The 13,597-nt window shown below is 41.0% G+C and overlaps 1 protein-coding gene across 2 annotated transcripts in view; it reads left to right on the top strand.

Moving 5' to 3' along the window:
- The first annotated feature begins 2,798 nt into the window (after nucleotides 1–2,798).
- SYNJ2BP (synaptojanin 2 binding protein) overlaps nucleotides 2,799–13,597 on the top strand; it is a 52,368-nt gene continuing 41,569 nt past the window's right edge. For both annotated transcript variants that reach the window (XM_037127314.2, XM_037127309.2), the window contains exon 1: nucleotides 2,799–2,973. In XM_037127314.2, coding sequence (XP_036983209.2) covers nucleotides 2,910–2,973 — 64 coding nt within the window. In that variant the 5' untranslated portion in view covers nucleotides 2,799–2,909. The remainder of the gene's footprint in view (nucleotides 2,974–13,597) is intronic.

Raw genomic sequence — 13,597 nt, 5'->3', positions numbered from 1 at the left:
AATCTTATAAATAGTAAGCTGAAATAACCAAATTCACAGTTTTTACATACCTCAAGGTCATAAGGCCTTGAACAGAAAGGCTAGCTTGGACAGAAAGTGTCATTTTTTATGTCAGATTACCTATGGCCTCCCAATATCCATTCTCACCTTTCGAATTACAATAGTAACCCTGATTTTTTTTATTTGGCACATCTCCACCCCACTAACATATTTTAGGCCTCCCTCATTGTAAAGTAAGGGTTTCTTGCTAATGAGAAATAAGAAGTGTATGAAAGTTCCAAGAGGTCTCTGTAAAGGTATGGAGCGAACCTTTCTTTGCCTTTTTTCACTACTTTGTTTAAATGTGAAAATGATAGTTGAAGTTCCAAAACCCATCTTAACCATTCTGGTCCATGAAGCAAAGGCCATACTCTGGGGTGGGGGCTGGAGAGAGGACAGAAAGCTGGAAGGAACCTGGGCCCCAGCGACTGAGAAGCCTTGATAGCAGGCCTAAACTATTGATTTCTAGAATTATTTAATATGAGGTAAATAAACCTCCATCCAAGCCTACTGAATATAGAATTAAGGGTGTTATCTCTGCACCAGTGTTCCGCCATGATCTGTTTCTAGCCTACTCATTCAGTGCCATCACCTACCACTCATTCTGCTTTTTTCACTCACAGACTCGGTTGTGTTTGTTATTCCCTAAATACCTCATCACTATCCTGAATCCATAATTCTCATTGTTTTCTCTGAGCAGAAATCCCTATATTCTCTGTTTTCTTTCTTCCTCCATATTAAGGTTTCCTCATTGTTAAAAAATTTACTCACATTAAGATATAAAGACAATTTACATGTCTAATCTGTCACTCCACTTACTACCAGCATTTCCTGAACTTATTTGGTGATTTTTCCTTTTACCAACTTGTGTTTCTCTTGAAGCTGTGTACTCTGGTGAAAAGGTCAATCTTCCCAGGTTCAGAGTAGTGACTTCCCCGTAAGTGGTCCACAAAAGACCGTTTTTCTCCAAATTTCTTCGCTGATAACTTTCTTGATTTTCTTTTCCAATTTCTATTTGATAATTTTTCTCTTGATATTCAAATGTGTCTCATACCTTAGTTTTTTCACTTATCATACTCTTCTTTTATGATCATTTTTAAATGATTTTATTTATTTATTTATTTATGTGTTTGTTTATTTATTTATAGAGTGAGGGGAAGGGAAGGAGAAAGAAAGGGAGAGAAACATCAGTGTGTCGTTTCCTCTCACACGCCCACCGCCCACCGGCCAGCCGAGGACCTGGCCCGCAACCCAGGCATGTGCCCTGACACATCGAATTACAGCCTGCACTCAATCCACTGAGCCATACCAGCCAGGGCACTTTTATGATCATTTTATTCACTTATCCAGCCACCATCTGTTAAAGAGAGTTGGCGGTAAGGATGATGGGAATCTGATTTTGAAGTTGAGAATTGTAAAGTTTCATCTCATCCTATCGTTTCAACAGCCTTTTAAAGATCTATTATTATGCCCTTCTAGAAATGGGGGGAGCACAGGAGATAATTATGTTACCTGGTCAAAACTAGACAACTGGAAGATAAAATCAAAACTTGAGATCAAGCCTTCTGACGTTATCTCCTGAGTTCTTGTCCACTATCTCACATTAACTTCTCACAGGATTAGCAAATAAAAGGCCTTCCAGGGGTATCTTCTGTTTGGTAAACATTGTAGCTTCTGTTTTAATTATTTAATCTGAATTTTAATGACTGAAATAGAACTGCTTTCTTTACAGTCCCCACCCCCAATTCCTGTGGTCTAACTCCTGGTTGCTTTCTACATTTAAGCCGCCTTCTTGGTTCTTAGGGCTTGTGAGTTTTTGACCCTTGAAGGTTCCTTTGAAGGAAACCTGTTTTGGAAATCTACCTCAAGAGTTAGGAAGGTTGGGCTGAAGTCATAGCTAGTTCTCCCACTAGTCTTACCATAAGGATTTTTGTTTTTTAAAGATTGAATTCTCCCTTTTACTAAAAGGAAGAGACCGTTATCCCTCTTCCCTTTTATTATTTTTTTTTAAACTTCAAAACTGGTGATACTTTATCTCGTTTTAAATTTAAATTAAAAAATAATCTCTTTCCATGATCATTTATCCACCACCCCTACTTTTCTTAAAGGATTTTCTTGCACAAACCTGAAATCATAAATCCTTCCACTGAGCCTTTTATATGTATATAGGCGCCATGCTCCAAGCTGTAAGTACCTGCTTGTCACAGAGACGGTTTTATTTTTTTACTTTGGATAATGACAAGTAACTAACACAAATGGCTACCCAAAGGGTGACTTACCAAAGGATGTATAGCAAACGGTGCTTAGTCCTCTGACATGAAAACATGCGCTTGTCATGGATGGCATGTGCTTGGTTCCACATAAGAGTGAGGTTTCTGTTTGTTTTTGTAATCGCTTTTAGCAGATTGCCCGAGACGCCCGGCCCAGTCTGGTCTAATGCTTATTGAATAATGGAGCTCTCCTGGCTCGCTCTCTCTCTCTCTCTCTCTCTCTCTCTTTTTCTACAGTTATAAGACTTTTCTAGACTTTCTGAAGTGGCAAGATACTTTATTTTTAATTTTTCCTCGACACCATTAATTTACTTATTTCTCTCACTTTTACTATCCCTTCGTCCCCCAGCTTCCAGTAGTAACTTGCTCCTTGCTCACCTCACACTTTCCTTTGAGTGCCGGGTGGGATAACTCAACGCGCCAGCCGCCAGAACTACGATTCCCAGAGTTCCTGGCGCTCCCAGCGCTCTCGGCTTCCTTTTCCGGTCCAGGAGCTGCTACAACCGAAAGTGTGGTGTTTTGGTTGCTCGCTGAGATTGATTCACCTTCACCTGTGCTAGCGCTAGTCGACCAGGTGGGAAACCAGACAGGCAGTAAAACATGAACGGAAGAGTGGATTATTTGGTCACTGAGGAAGAGATCAATCTTACCAGAGGACCCTCAGGTATGCGCGGCACAGATTATCTCCCGGAGTAGGGTACTCGAAGTGTAATTGCAGAGCAGACACCTCTTCGGGTGAGCCAGATTCTTTTGGCCTCTGAGCAGGCAGGCCCCAACCTAGGGGTTTCCTGTAACCCCTTTGAGCACGTAAAAGAGTATATTGTCATCCATCGTTAGCCAGACACACCATAGCTTGAGAAATCCAATCTCATTTTTAAAAATTGGATTACCACGTGTATTATAGTCAGGACAAACACGCGCTTCTTCCTGCTAAAGTACTAGAAAATCGCAGGGGAAAGCCTGCTTTTTAGCCAGCACACCATGAACAACAACCCCCTCCTTCCACTGCCTGGTCTGTACCTATTCCTACGAGAGACTGTTTAGTAAAAACGGGAACATAAGCGGTGTAGACTGTATTACAGCAGTTTTCTTCGTGCTAGTATCCCTGCGTCCGTCCCTCCTTTCATTTCGGGGAAATTTCATTTAATGTCAACTCTAATTTAAAAGCAGAAAGAGATCTATTACAGAAGTTCCCAAACCTGGTTCTGCCTCAGAATTACCCAGGGTTTTGCTTTAAAACAGCAACTAAAAAGTTAATTTTTATGTTCCATCGCTAGGAATGTGGATTCAATGCAAGTGTTTTATTATTTGGGTTTTTTTCCCTCGTTCTCTCCTTCTCTTTTCTTTTTTTAAACAAAGTGCATGGTGTTTCTAGATTACCACCAATTTTCTGTTCCTTGACAGGGATAGTGGTTCCCTGATTCTGCTACTGCCAAATCCTTACCTGCCCCTACAGTCCTCTTAACGCTCCTGCTCTTCACTCACTGGACTGTTACCATTATTACATGCTGCCTGCCTTCAGTTTTGTTGCCTTTCTTTTCCACCTGTCCAGTGTATGGATTCAGAGCTTTAGCTTTGGCGTTATGTAGGTCCAAATCTGGTATCTAACTTCCTACCAGTTCTTTGATATTTATTCTTTGACCAACTTTACTGATGAAAGCCTTAGTTTCTGGTTGGTAAATTGTGTATGATGATAGAATACATTGCATAGGGTTTTGAGAATGAAGTGAGTTCAACTATGTAAAACATTTAGAACATTTCTTTACACATGGTAACACTATGTAAGTATTTGCTATTTCTGTTATTGTGAGTAGACGAATGGCTAGGTTAACACGGTAAATCCCACTAAATACTATTATTCCAAGAGTCTCCAAGAAGTCATCAAATACCATGAGCTCTGTCTCTGAAATGTTTCTGTGAGCCGTCCATTCCTTTCTGTTCCCATCACTGCTACCTAAAACAGTCCATTGTCTTTTCTCACCTGGAGTTTTGCAATAGCCTGACCACCACTCATAGATTATTCTCCATAAAATATGGCGTTCAGAATCATTCATACTTTGCCTTCTTTCTTGTTATAAAATATTGGAGGTTGATTTTATTGACATCTGAAGCTAACATGGAAAGTTATTATTATTCCAAAATTTGTTTTCTGTTTTTCATCTTTTGGTACTTGTTCTTCTCCTAGGGCCCACTAAAATAATGGTAGCTTCTTTTCTGATTACCCTGCAAATATTTAGGGGCATCTAGCTGTCCTGCTTCTGTTTGTTTCTTCTATATCTCAGATATCCCTAGTCATTACATTTTCTCTTTTGTGATGTGGTTTGAGATTTGATTCTTGTCTCTTAAGAATTTAACATATTTGGACATAGTCCTTTGACTTTGGCACCAAAAGTATTTCCAGGATCTCCTGACTAGAGCAGAGCAGAATATGATATTGTCTTGCATGTTGTAGTCACTAAATATTTTTAAAATTCAGTATAGGATCTCTTTACCTTTTTTGGCATTTGCCTAACAGTGTCACTTAATGTTTAGCTCACCATTCACTAAAATTTTGTGTTGATATTGTAGACCTATAAAGTTCCTAAAGTTAGCTTTTTCTTTGAATCATTGGGTTAGGACAAACTTAAAGGGACTGAGAAGAATAATTATCTAGCAAATACATTTTACCCAAAAGTGGTTTAATTTCTGTATTATATGTGCATTTATTCCAAGTGAATGGGTTTATTCACTGGGTAACTTCTTTAATTTTCCAAGTATGTTCATGTCTTTCTCATACAAAGTGATAACTTAGGAGAGTAGAGCCACACGTTTTGGATTGAATTTAGATTAAAACAATCACTTGAAGTTTGGTTAGTTCAATTAACAAAGAAGGGTATTAAGTTCCTGTTCATCACCTCCCAGAGCTAGTATGGGGTACTCCTAAGAAGTGTTACAGTCTAATTCAGCTTTTTTTTACTGTGTCAGCATGAAGATACACAGGGAAAAAGTCAGTTATCACTACTAGAAACTTCCAGTGATTTTGCCAGTCCCATGCAGATCTTTCTTTATGTAAAAGAACTATGAGAAGTCTCTACTTCTCAGTATGCATTTCTTTTTGTCGGCTGTATTGCCACTCTTTGTCTTTGTACAACTTCCTATGCAGGGACTTGATAGTTCAATCAGGCAAGAATGTATAAACCTTTGCTTTTTTGTGCCAGTGTTCTGTTAGGGGCAAGAGTCTTGGATATTTCCAGTGGATGGGGTCATTTTGCAAGGCAAATGAACTGTTCTGTCTAATCTTGCTTACTGCATAGGAAATAATGAAATCTTAGGAAAATTTAAAAAATGAAATGAGTACCTAGGGAGGCAAAAAAGAAGCTTGGTGTGCGTTTTGGCTACTTTCCTGTTCCAGCTTCCTCAACTGTGTAAGGAGAGGCTCAGGCCAGATGACTTTGAAGGTTTCTTCCACTTCCAAGAGCTCAGGATTCTTTGGCCCATTTCATGTGTAATTTTATGATTCTCGCCATCTTGGACTAACAGTAGGTGCTGGAAGAATTGTCAGAGGCGGTGGTCACAATCTCATATGCCTTCAGGGGTATGAAGAGTTTACCTGTTAGGCTTTATGGAACACTATTTATCTCTTTTCTTTCTGTGGGAGTCCAGGTTGACTGTAGTCTCTAAGCCTCCCACTTTTTCCTTTATCAAAAATTGAATGTTCTTAATGTTGGGAAGACTCAGTTACTCTAAGAAGTATGACAAGAATCTAATCTAGTTCCCCGCCCCTCACTGTAATAGGTAGAGATTAGTCATAAAAATGACCCTACTGTGCACCGGGTGTTAGGGTTAGGATTCCTTGTTCAGGCCTGTGGCCTCAATGAGTTTCAGCAAGTTGATCTTGATATATCTTTAAGAAGGAAGAAAATCACTCTTTTATTACTTTCTTTAAAGGAGTTACAGAGGATAAATGGGTTGGTATAATGTTTTAATAATGAATAAGTAAGCAAGTATTATCTTTCTGGCACTGTGCTACTTTATATATGTATTAACTCATTTAATTTTCACAGTAACTGAGTGGTAAGTGATTAAGCCACATTATTAGATGAGGAAATTGTTTCTCAGGGAGATTAAGGATTTCCAAGTTCTGTATCCAGTAAGGATTGTTTGAACACCTGCCTACATGGTGTTTCAAGATCTGTTGATTCCACTGTTTCATATGCTACCTCCCAGTATAGTAGCCATGTCCAAAGAGTTGTCTGTCAGCCTGTCTCCTGACCTTTATTTTGTTATTTTTGTGCCTTATTCCCAGAAGGATTGGAGGCATCTTGAATGACTTACACAGTCAACAGTGGAAAGTTTTTATAGGTTGTTGTTGATAGAAGTGAGGGCATGTCAAGACAAGGACCTAAAAACAAGAAATCTTATTAAGTCTAAGCATTTAAGCCACTACAGATCTGTCATGTGCTTTGTGTTTAACCCTGAGGCTGTTGCTAACAGTTTTCCGATCTATTCCTTCATGTACCAAATAGGTCTGAGACTAAAATGCTGTATCCTTGCCCTATTTTCTCTTGATTATATGAAACCTAACTCTCATGGAAATTATATCTTAATAGAGACATGGCATTCTCATGTAAAAAGTTAAATCTCAGTGCAAAGGTGTATGTAATGGGTGGGCACAGGAAGTGTGTATTGGAGTGTGTTTATCTGGCCCTGTGATGGAAAGGTTCAAAGATGGAGCTGTTGATAAGCACCAGATTGATCAATTACAAGAAGGTAAAATTTATGTTGATTTTATAGATAGGCTTTAGGCTAATGTGAGTAACAGGGATGGGTATACTTAAGCAGTGATAGAGACAAGAAAGTAAATTTAAGCATATTCTGAACTTAGTAAGTAAGCCATCCTGGAAGAGGGGATTTGAAGTAGACATGAGGTTGGTGAGATAGGTAGAGACTGGATTATGAAAAATTCTCAGTGTTACAGTGGAAACTTAACCTTTCTTTAAGGTTCTTTCTTAATTCCTTCCCCTTCCTATTCAGTGGTTAAGACTGAATTCAAGAGTGACTGCCTCCAGGAGGCCTTTCAAGCCCAGGCTGTATATCCTCTTACTGAGTAGCACACAACTCTTCTTGAGTGCTTATTGTGTATTGCCACACTAAGCATTTCGTCTCACCTGCTCCCAACAAAGAACAGAGGAAATGGTTATTATTCTATTTTGCAAATGAGAAAACCTTGACTCTCAACGTCACACAACTCCTTATTTTTTTATATTTAATTTAAATTGTATTTTATTGTTTATGCTATTATAGTTGTCCCAATTTTTCCCTTTTCCCCCCTCCACCAAGACCACCCCACTCCCTCAGGCAATTCACACACTGTTGTTCATGTCCATTGGTCATGCATATATATTCTTTGACTACTATATTCCTTATACTATCCTTTACATCTGCATGACTGTTCTGTAACAAGCAATTTGTGCTTCTTAATCCCTTCACCTTTTACACCTGTCTCCTTGACTCCCACCATCCCATCTGTAGCATCCACCAATGCGAGCAACAAATGGTCGGAAGCTTTCAGGAGTTTAAGATGGAACTTTATTGGCCAAAGTTTTACCTGCGCAGGGGCGAACTCTCGGGGTGTCCGGAGACACGGTGCCAAAATGGCTACAAATGAGAGTCGCACCTGGCGCTTACAGCCTAGGGTTTTTATTGGGGTGAGCAAGCAAGCAAATACAGAAGCAGACGTAGCTGTTAGCAATTGGCTATCTCGAGAGAACACACATGGCTATGTTCTCTGCTTGCAACAGTGGATACTTTTCTGCAAAGACAAGGTCATGCACAAGGCGGTTTATCTTGTTCAGCACTCTTTGTACTTTCTGTACTTTCTATCTTCCTTGCTGAGACAGTCTGGAGCCTGCCTCGGGTTCCTCTTGGCTACTTTTATCTAATTCCGGGCCTAACACATCTGGCAACCATCAAAACATCCTCTGTATCTATAATTCTGTTTGTTTTGCTTATTTGTTTATTTTGGTTTTTTGATTCAATTATTGCTAGATCTGTATTTCCATTTTATTGTTTATATTTTTGATCTTTTAAAAGTATATTTTACAGTTGTCTCATTTTTTTTCCCCTTTATCCCACTCTGTCTTGCACGTCCCTCCCACTAGCATTCCCTCCCCTCTTAGTTCATGTCCATGGGTCAAACATATAAGTTCTTTGGCTTCTTCATTTCCTACACTATTCTTAACCTCCCCTGTCTATTTTGCATCTACCATTTATGCTTCTTGTTCCCTGTATCTTTTCCTCCATTTTCCCCCTTGCACTCCCCTGATGATAACCCATGTGATCCTCATTTCTGTGATTCTCTTCCTGTTGTAGTTGTTTGCTTAATTTATTTTGTTTTTGTTTCTAGGTTCAGTTGTTGATAGTTGTGAGTTTGTTGTCATTTTATTTGTTCATAGTTTTGATTTTCTTTTTCTTAGATATGTTCCTTTAACCTTTCATATAATAAGGGCTTAGTGATGATGAACTCCTTTAACTTGACCTTATCTGGGAAACATTTTATCTGCCCTTTCATTCTAAATGAAAACTTTGATGGATAGAGTAATCTTGGATGTAGGTCCTTGCCTTTCATGACTTGAAAGACTTCTTCCCAGCCCCTTCTTGCCTGCAAGGTTTCTTTTGAAAAATCAGCCGATAATCTGATGGGAACTCCTTCGTAGGTAACTGTCTCCTTATCTCTTGCTGCTTCTAGGATTCTCTCCTTCATTTTAATTTTGACTAAGGTAATTATGATGTGCCTTGGTGTGTTCCTCCTTGGGCCCAACTTCTTTGGGACTCTCTGAGCTTCCTGGACTTTCTGGAAATCTATTTCCTTTGCCAGATTGGGGAAGTTCTCCTTTATTATTTGTTCAAATAAGTTTTCCACTTGTTCTTCCTCTTCTCCTTCTGGTACCCCTATAATTTGAATGTTGGAATGTTTAAAGATATCCTGGAGGTTCCTAAGCCTCTCCTTACTTTTTTGAATTTTTGTTTTTTCATTCTGTTCCAGTTGAATGTTTATCTCTCCCTTCTGGTCCAAACTGTTGATTTGAGTCCTGGTTTCCTTCCCTTCACTCTTGGTTCCCTGTACGTTTTCCTTCATTTCACTTTTTTTTTTTTGAGTTGAATATTTTATTGATATACTTCTTTTTAATAACCTGATTTTTTTATTTAATTTTTGTTCAAGCACAGTTTTCTGTCTTTTACTCCCATCCCAGCCCACCCCCCAGTGCTCCCCACCTCCCTCCCATTTCCACCCCCTTAGTTGTTGTCCATGTGTCCTTTATACTAGTTCCTGTCATTTCACTTTTCATAGCCTTCACTTTTTTTTTTTAATTTTGTGACCATATGCAATCATTTCTGTGAGCATACCAGTGTTTTAACTCTACATCAGATAGGTTGGCTATCTCCTCATTGCTTAATTGTGTTTTTTCTGAAGTTTTGATCTGTTCTTTCATTTGGGCCATTTATTTTGTCTTGGCATGGATGTTATTTAGTAAGGGGCAGAGCCTTAGGTATTCGCCTGGGTGGGGCAGCCCACATCACTGTGTTGTGGCACTGTAAGTTGTAGAGGGGTCTGAGAGGGAACAATGCTGCTTGCTCAGTTCTCGGCTTGTTTTACAGTCACTTCCCCTGCTACCTACAAGCAAATTGGGCCCTACAGGTGCTGATTCATGGGTGGGTGGGTTTGTGTACGTTCTAGGACCCTGTAGGTTTCTCCAACGAACTCTTCTGTGAGGCTGGGAGTTTCTCCCACTGCCGTAATACCCACAGGTTTTTTCATTCACAGGTTTTGAGGCTTTATTTCTGCATGCTGGAACCCTGGGTTGCAAGGTCTGTCTCACTCCCCAATTGTTCCTCCTGGTTTATCTGCACCAAATGTGGGACTGCCCACTCTCCCAGCTGCTACCCGCCCCAGTCCTCCAGCTGCTGCCTTGCCAAGATTACTCTCCACCATGTCTGCCGTTCTCCACCCCTCCTACCAGTCTGGATGAATGTTTCTTCTTTAACTCCTTGGTTGTTGGACTTCCATACAGTTTGATTTTTCTAGCTGTTCTGATTGGTTTTTGTTTTAAAATTTGTTGTTGTTCTTTGTTTGGTTGTGCAAGGAAGCAAGGTGTATCTATCTATGCCTCCATCTTGGCTGGAAGTCTGATCTGTTCTTTCACTTGGGCCATATTATTTTGTCTCTGCACACCTGTTACCTTGTAAGGAGTGGAGCCTTAGGTATTCACCAGGGCCAGGCAACCGACTTCTCTTCATTGCAGTGCTGTATGTGGGGGAGGGGTCAGAGAGGGAACAGTATTGCTCGCTTGGCTCTTGGCTGGCTCTCAGTGACTTCCTCCATTACCCACAAACAAATTGGGCCTTTCTGGTGCTGATTCCTGGGTGGTTGGGTTTGTGTATGTTCTAGGACCCCATGGGCCCCTCCAGTGAACTCTCTCGTGAGGCTGGGAGTTTCTCCTGCTGCCACACCCCCACAGGTTTTTATAGCCAGAGGTTTTGAGGCTTTTCTTTTCTAGCACTGGATCCCTGGGTTGTGTGGTCTGTCTTGCTCCCCAGTTGTTCCTCCTGGTTTATCTGCATGCACATGTGGGATTGCCAGCCACTGCCTTGCCTGCCTGGTCCTCCTGCTGCAGCCTTGTCACATGTTGTTTCCACCCCAGCTGCTGGTCTGTGCCCCTGTTACCTGTCTATCTACCTATGCCTTCATCTTGGCCAGAATTCTTTTTTTATTTTTAGAGAGGGAAAGGGAAGGAGAAGGAGACGGAAAGAAACATCAATATGTGGTTGCCTCTCATGCGCCATGTACTGGGGACCTGGCCTGCAACCCAGGCATGTGCCCTAGAATGGGAATCAAACTAGCGACCCTTGAGTGGCCTGCACTCAGTTCACTGAGCTACACCAGCCCAGGGCTGATCTTCTTAAAGAAGGCCTTTTAACATTTCAAATAATACTGTTTTGGTAATAATAAACTTTATTTTTTCTTCTCTGGGAAGCTCTTTATCTGTCCTTTGATTTTGAGTGATAGCTCTGCTGGGTAGAGTAGTCTACCAGCAGACTTGGTTGTTGGTCCTTGCTTTTCATCACTTTGAATATTTCTTGCCAATACCTTCTGGCCTGCAAAGTTTCTTTTGAGAAATCAGCTGTCATTCTTATGGGAGCTCCCTTGTAGCTCTCTAACGGCTTTTTCTCTTGCTGCTTTTAAGATTCCCTTTGTCTTTAACCTATAGGATTTTAATTATGGTATGCTTTGGTGCAGGCCTCTTTGGGTTCATTTAGTTTGGGACTTGTATGTCTATTCCCTTCACCAAATTAGGGAAGTTTTCTGTCATTATTTTTTGAAATAGATTTTCAAGTTTTTGCTCTTTCTCCTTTTGGCACCCCCATGATGCGACTATTGGTACACTTGAAGTTGTACCAGAGGCTTTGCACACTATCCTCATTTTTTTGAATTCTGTTTTCTTATTGCTGTTCTGATTGGGTGTCTTTTATTTCCTTATATTCCAAATTGTGGATTTCATTTTCGGCTTTATCCACTCTACTTTGGATCTTCTGTAAATTACTTTTCACCTCAGTTAGTGTATTCTTTATTACTGACTGGTTCTTTTTTAAGGTTTCCATGTCCTTTTTTATGCTGTTGAAGTTCTCCCTGAGTTCATATGCTTTTCCCCTAAATTCATTGAACATCCTTATAATAAGTGTGTTGAACTCTGCATTAGTAGTTTGCTTATCTCCATTTTGTTTAGTTCTTATTCTGGAGTTTTGTTCTGTTCTTTTTTTTTAAGTCATGTTTCTTTGTCTCTTCATCTTGGCAGCCTCCCTGTGTTTGCTTCTATGTATTAGGTAGAGCTGCTATAATTCCCTGGCTTGCTAGAGTGGCTTAATGTAGTAGGTGTCCTGTTGGTTTCAGTAGCACAGCCTCCCCTATCATCTAAGCTGTTGTCTCCAGATGTACCCACTGTGTGGGCTGTGTACAGCCTCGGCTTGTAGATGAGTCTTGATTGCTGTTAGCAGATTAATGGGAGGGATTTTCCTAGACTGATCAGCTGCAAGGACTGGATGTGACCTCTGTGGAGGATCAGTTGTGCAGATGCCCACTCAACAGAGCAGGACTGATTTTAGCAGAGCCGCAGTGCCTGATGAGTCTGCCCATTGAGTGTGTTGCTTATGGAGGTGGTTGGGTGATGGTGCTCTGATGTGGTCTGTAGCTTTCCACTGAGTGTGCAATCTCTGGGACCTCCAAGAAGTACAGGCCAAGATCAGCTACCATCTGTGTTCTCTCTGAAGCCACCTAACATAAGGTACAAAGTGATCTACAGATGACTGTGCTAGGGCTCGGCCTGGGGCCACTTAGCAAAAGGTACAGGGCTCTCTGAGGCCAGATGGTACTTGTTTGAGAGAATTTAGGAAAATATGAAGCATAAACCAAGATCAGCCACTGGAAAGAGCTTGGGTGGGCCCAAAATTGGGTGGGATGAGAATCTCAGGGAATCACCAGGGTGGGGCAAACTGTGTGAGCCAGGTTGATGGAGTCTCTGATATGGTGCCCACCTGTCAGCTCTGTGGAGCAACAGCTCAGAAAAGGAACAATGGCCTCTGCCAGGACTTCTCTCTCAGAGAGAGCTACATTTTACCATCTCCTCTCCTCTTGCCCTGATGTCAAATGCTTCAGTTCCTTCCCTTATGCCTTTGGTGCCTTTCAAGCTGCTGCCTCATGTTGGAGCTGAGAGGGAGTGAATCCAAGTAAATCTGTGTGGGGGCCCTTTAAGAGAAATTGCCTGGGACTCCAGAAGTTTTTGTTTTCCATGGCCTTAATCCCTGCTTTTTACAGCCAAAAGTTATGGAGACTTCTCTTCTGGCACTGGAATCCTGGGCCGGAGGGCCTGGTGTGGGGCTGGGACCTCTTGCTTCCAAGATATCTCTCCTGATTTTTGTCAACTACACATGTATGTGTGTGGGACCAGCCCATCCTGAGAGTCTGCCCCACCTACCCGTCTTGAAGTGGTTTCTTCTTTAATTCCATAGTTGTAGGACTTCTATTCAGCTCAGTTTTTGGTGGTTCTCAGTGATGGTTGTTCTGTAGTTCAGTTATAATTTTGATGTGGTTGTGCAAGGAGGTGAGCCCTGTTTGCCTGTGGCGTCATCTTGACTGGAAGTTGTCCCACAGCTCTTTAGGTGGCAGCGTTAAGAACTGGATCCAAGTCTGTGTGACTTAAAAATCAAGGCTCTAAACTATCACAGAAAGTTTTACTTTTATCCTTTGGCTACTA

Source organism: Artibeus jamaicensis, unplaced genomic scaffold, assembly GCF_021234435.1.
Source record: "Artibeus jamaicensis isolate MK-2021 breed Jamaican fruit bat unplaced genomic scaffold, CSHL_Jam_final contig_851, whole genome shotgun sequence".
In the NCBI taxonomy this organism is placed as follows: domain Eukaryota; kingdom Metazoa; phylum Chordata; class Mammalia; order Chiroptera; family Phyllostomidae; genus Artibeus; species Artibeus jamaicensis.
The sequence above is the reverse complement of the archived record's forward strand: the minus strand, read 5'-3'. Positions and strand labels throughout refer to the sequence as shown.